The 5,437-nt window shown below is 38.8% G+C and overlaps 1 protein-coding gene across 1 annotated transcript in view; it reads right to left on the bottom strand.

Annotated features, from left to right (window-relative positions):
- Window positions 1-547: 547 nt before the first annotated feature.
- Window positions 548-5,437, bottom strand: part of LOC110526426 (protogenin A-like) — a 44,684-nt gene continuing 39,794 nt past the window's right edge. Inside the window, exons 16-19 of the mRNA XM_036980822.1 lie at window positions 5,130-5,253; window positions 4,861-5,002; window positions 4,619-4,732; window positions 548-4,480 (exon numbers count right to left, since the gene is read on the bottom strand). Coding sequence (XP_036836717.1) covers window positions 4,067-4,480; window positions 4,619-4,732; window positions 4,861-5,002; window positions 5,130-5,253 — 794 coding nt within the window. The 3' untranslated portion in view covers window positions 548-4,066. The remainder of the gene's footprint in view (window positions 4,481-4,618; window positions 4,733-4,860; window positions 5,003-5,129; window positions 5,254-5,437) is intronic.

Genomic DNA, 5,437 nt, shown 5'->3' with positions numbered 1-5,437 from the left:
CATTTTGGGAATTTTGTTTCTTGTTTTGTTCATACCCAGATGTACACACCCCCTCATAAAATATTCATTGTTTAAGGGGGGTGTTTACAGTCTAGGTCGGTAGCACAAAGAGAGGATTTGATTGTGTGAGTGTGACCGGAAGATAAAATTACTAATGTTAGCTAAGATGCAGCACTTATTATAAAGTTTGCATGCCAATAGAACAAACTCAACAACAACTGAACAAAGTTGGCTAGTAGGCTAGCTAGCTCTCACTATCTTGTTGGCTAGCTAGCCGTACCTGGTTACTGGCTATGCTATAGTCATACTAGCTAGTAGTAGATAGTGTAAGTAAATTAGTCCCTCAACCTGCAACAAGATAAAAGCTGCCTTGGCAGAGCTACCTGCTGCAGAAAGGTCAGATTATCTATATATTTTGTCGACTGATGGTGTTTATTGACAGAGGAAAAATTAACAGCAGTTACTGTAAATGGTTACCTATCTGGCACTTTGCATAGCTAACTTAGCTATTGCATACACCTACAACAATATCAAATTAACCTATTATCAGTGCTGATGTGTGTGTGTACACCCGTGTGTGTGTGTGTGTGTGTGTACTAAATATACTAGCTACTCTAATACAGTCTCTAATAGTTTTATAATAATACTCTAATATTGGTGAGGACAGACATACCAATACGTGCAAGAAAGTTCACATTGTTTATTTTTTATTTAAACTCAATCAGTCATTCTCAGAATTAGTTATTGTTTAAATTATTTGTAACTTTAATTGGACAAGTAGGCTATAACATTTTTGTCATGAAGAAAGTTGTAAGGACCAAGGCTTGCTTGAATACCTTGAAGAAAAGCTGTTGGTGTTGTGATCAAAGAGCAAACATTAACACAAAATAATGACAAAACACAACAACGAGAGTGTGTATTGGTTACATAGACTCCCAATGTTGTGTCCCAAAGCTACTCTCGCTACAACTGTGGAGCAGCTGTGGGTTCCCCTGAGTTTAACTGTAAATGACCCACAGCACTCCACCACTGCAGCTAAAGCCAGCAGCACAGCCTTTACAGAAAAACGTGACTGCAGACGAAAAGGGGACTCAGAGCACCAGATAATTATGATTCACACCAAGTCCTCCACTTCATCCCTTTATATTCACATGTTCAGGAAAAAAAATAACACAACTCTTGACATTTAAGAGACACAGGACTGGATCTGCATCACTCGTTCTTTCATCTCTTGGCTCCCCCTGACTATAGCATCCATCACATCTCTATCAAAAGCTGGAAGAGGAACCTGAGGTAGAAGACAGTATATCACTTATTGGACATTCACAACCAATACGAGAATGCAGAACCCTCTCCAACATTCTGAAAACATATATAAGAATGAGAACCCTATGGTTACTCTTTATCACAATTGAAAAGACAAAAACAATACTGTTACTGCAACTGCTCAATAATAACTTGTCTATTCCAGCTTTTAGTTGTTATCAGAGTTGGATTGCAGTCACCGGGCATTATAACAATGCAGAGGATTACACATGTAAATAAAAAGCAAAAACAACTAAAATATTCCATATACAATATGAACTTGACATTTTAACACAGCATTTTAGACTAATGATCATCTACAACAGTTTAAAGAAGTATTCACATTCGTATCAAAGATTAATACATTTTAGGCATCTAGGAAAAAACTAAATTCAGTTGGTACTTTCTCAAAACTGGGGTATATGAAACCCCATTGAAAAAACAATAATATATATTTCTCCTCCAGTGAGAAAAAGTAAAAAATAATGTAGAAAAATTGGTTTATTTTTTTGCTTCAATGACAAATAACAATGCATGTTTAAAAGCACTAACTGTTTACCACTTTCATCTTGGTTTGTGGTCTAATAGACACCCATTTATTAAGTAGTAATCAAACCCTAAATGGGGATAAAGCTTTTGGAACCATATAAAATGAGAAAATATCATGCAGAGATATATGTCTAAATGGATCTCTTGCCAATGCGCAACAGTGAACTGAATTCTTTGGTATACATTGTTTGATATTCAAAAGAAAGTAAAACTGATTGTGTCACACTTCATGCAAACTGTCATCCTATTAGTTAGAAATCCGTTGATTGAAAATACTGTTGCAATGTAAGATGAGAATCAATATAATATTCTGTATATAGCTCCGGAGTATACTTTCCCCCTACAATGTACACATCTAGTTGCAACAGTAAAGCTCTAAAGAAAACCAATAATAGGGTGATTTGGTTAGTGTGCATGACATTGATTATAATTGTCATTTTAACCATTATCAAGGGCCCAAAATCCTGGGGGCACTTTCTGAGAGAACCCGCATCTCAACTCAGTTGGTCACAGAACGGGGGCACACATGTGCAAAGCTTTGTCTTAGAAGCAGCATCTCAACTGATCTGCGTTAGATTTTTGGTCTAATGCATGAGAAAAACCTCATTGTAATTTTCCCAGGGACCCGCTGAGAGATCAAAAACAAACAGAGGGAGCAAACAATTACTTTGTATGATAGCATCAGTCACCGCTGCACATTGGCTGTGATCAACAAATCAAACTAATCTGACAAGTGCTAAACTTATTTTTCTACTCTATGGTAAAGTATCAACTACTTAAAGAACAAAAGTAACTAAAATCTGTACTCAGTAGTACATAAACGTCAACAAAAATATAGATATCTTTAGAGATAAAAATTTTTTTTGGTGTTCATTCACTTCCATCGCACTGATTTAACGCTTTTGGTTTTCAACAATCATTCTTCACACTTCTCCCATCCCCATGTGTCAAAGAGTTGGACCTCAGATGGATCGGACTTTGGTATATGATCCTTTCTGCTTGTCTCCGACATCTGAGGGTCTCTTTCCCCATTTAAGGCCATTTATAAAGCTTTTAAGGTCTGCTGTATTGAAACACATCGACACAAGCATTTTTGGTATGTTCTTCCCAAAATAACCAAAAAGATAGCCTGCCATACCACAGACACATTATTCCAACTGAATTCAAACTGAAGTTTTTCCACCTGTGAGTGGGGCATCACAAGGCTCTGAACCGTAACTGACAATGTTCTAGAGATACATTCAATACAGATCTATGGCAACTACCACCTACAATGAGCAGTTCAGGACTAAGAAGATACCCTGTCAGTCAACCATGGAACATTACACATGGCTTTTCAAATGTACTAAACCTTGTTCCCTGAGTTTAGGAAAATAGTAACACAACAAAATAATGCTTAAAAAGAGGTAGTATAAAACAGGAATTGTAAGGGCAACTGCACATTGACAAACAAAAAAAAAGATTTTTTTTTAACCATTATTACTATGGTTATTACTACTATATAAATAACCATTATTACTATGGATAACCTGAAAATTACATTGTGTCATACTGGCTTATTATTGAATTTCAGCAACTTATGTAGTAAATTGTACTGGCCCTTAATCTACCATAGCCAAACACTCAAAGCTTATTGTAAAGTAACCTGAGAAATAGTCTAAATAACCTGTGATAAAGAAGAAAATAACAACGCTTTAATTGAGATCTGCAGTACCCTTACAATCCCGTACTTCATTATAAACAAGGAGGAAAATGAATACGGGACGAATTTTACCTAGCAAAAACAAATTATTGCCATCAGGAAGTATCAGTTGTTCCATAAAGGAAGAGACCCCTTACATAGTTCAGGTATAAGTCGTTATTATAAAATATATAGTTGGAGTTTACCGAGAGGTAAACTGAGGTAGATAATCAGCAAAAGAAGGGCTCACTCTACACTTTGCTCCAGTGATAAACTCTTAAATACTGTCAAAAATGTAAGTCACATTTCACATTTTTGACGATCTCTTGAAACATTCATGGTGGGTGAGATTTTTCTTTCAAACACATACACACAAACATTGAATAAAAATAAAATGAGTACACATTCACCAGAACCCAAACCAGAGCCCAGTTCTTCCAAAGACCTGGATTTTTGGATTTCTGCTCATTGTCTTTTAAAACAGTGGAGTGAGTTTAGGGTTGAGAGATTGATGGGAGGTCACACAGACTGCTAGAGAGAAAGTGCAGGCTGGGAATTGTCTGGGGCCTGATAGTGGTGATGGTTGCACGGTTTCTCCATGGAGTCTCCAATCCCCAGGTCGAGGTGAGACTGCTCCTCCAGCTCCCCCTCACTCTCCTGGGCAGGACTGCAGAATGACCCCCCGCTCTCCTCTCTCAGAGACGCAGGGCGGCTGCTGGGACCAGAGGACAGGTTGGTCATCTCTGTCTCGTCGTGAGAGTAACGGCCCGAGTCGCCTGTCTCGTGGCTGCCCTCGCTGTTGGAGGAGCCCTCTGTGTCAAAAGGTGGACCAAACAGGACCTGCAGGGAGGTGGGCTGGTTGGGTGACGACAGAGACTCATCCTTGTAGCACAGCACTGTTGCTCTTGGCTGGTACGAGCAGATTCCATGGCTCTTCCTCTGGATCTGAGTAAGTAAGAAAGGGAGAACAAAGAAGGGAATTAAAATGGATAAAGGGAGGAATATCTAGCTGGTCTCACCTCCGATTATGTTATATTTAAGTAATGTTATTTTACTTGAACACTTTTGTTTTATCTTTCTTACCTGGCTTTTCTTAGCATTCATTTTTTTCTGATTACTGAAGGAAAACCACTTATTTCTCTTCTCAGTGATTGGATAAACTGGTCCGAGGCTATTGATGATCAGATTTGTTCCCCCCTGGAAATTAAATACAATTTGCAATGCTCTGAATCTGTCTACATTGGTTATTTTCCATGTACTTTGGAGACATAATGCAAGAGGAATTGTTAGAGGAAAGGAAGGGCGTAACAGCCATATCCCCTTACCTTGGCATCAATGAAGTGGTCTGCTCTCATCATTGGCACCATAACATCAGCATTCTCAGCCTGGCCCTCAGAGCCCAGGTGGACTGAAGCAGAGGGGACCTGACCAGACTCCTGCCTGATGGCTTTAGTAGCTGACGATTTCCTGTCAAACAATCATACAATATTAATATAGAAATAACAGCAGAGGTTCTATCCAAACCAACTGGGCAGTCAGAAAAGTAATCTCATATCAAGTTACAACAACACACTAAATCTATTAAAATGGTTACCTGTTTTTGCCTCTGCAGACAAGGATGAAGGCACAGATGATGATGCAGATCAGTGCAATGCAAACCCCCACGATGATCCCTGTCATTGACTTCTGGTCCAGGTGGTAGAAACCACTAGAGAACACTGCAAGACAGTTGTCACAAGTGATGAGACAGCCACAGGAGACATACACTCCTATCTAGGGTCTGTGTGGGTACTACATCTCCACACTGTGTATCAAAATCAATATAGCTGGCAATCACCTCCCCTGACATTCACAGAGATGTATTACAGTGTAAATAATTTAGCAGGAGACCAAGGCTGCAGG

Source organism: Oncorhynchus mykiss, chromosome 6 (genome assembly GCF_013265735.2).
Source record: "Oncorhynchus mykiss isolate Arlee chromosome 6, USDA_OmykA_1.1, whole genome shotgun sequence".
Classification (NCBI taxonomy): Eukaryota; Metazoa; Chordata; class Actinopteri; order Salmoniformes; family Salmonidae; genus Oncorhynchus; species Oncorhynchus mykiss.
The sequence above is the reverse complement of the archived record's forward strand: the minus strand, read 5'-3'. Positions and strand labels throughout refer to the sequence as shown.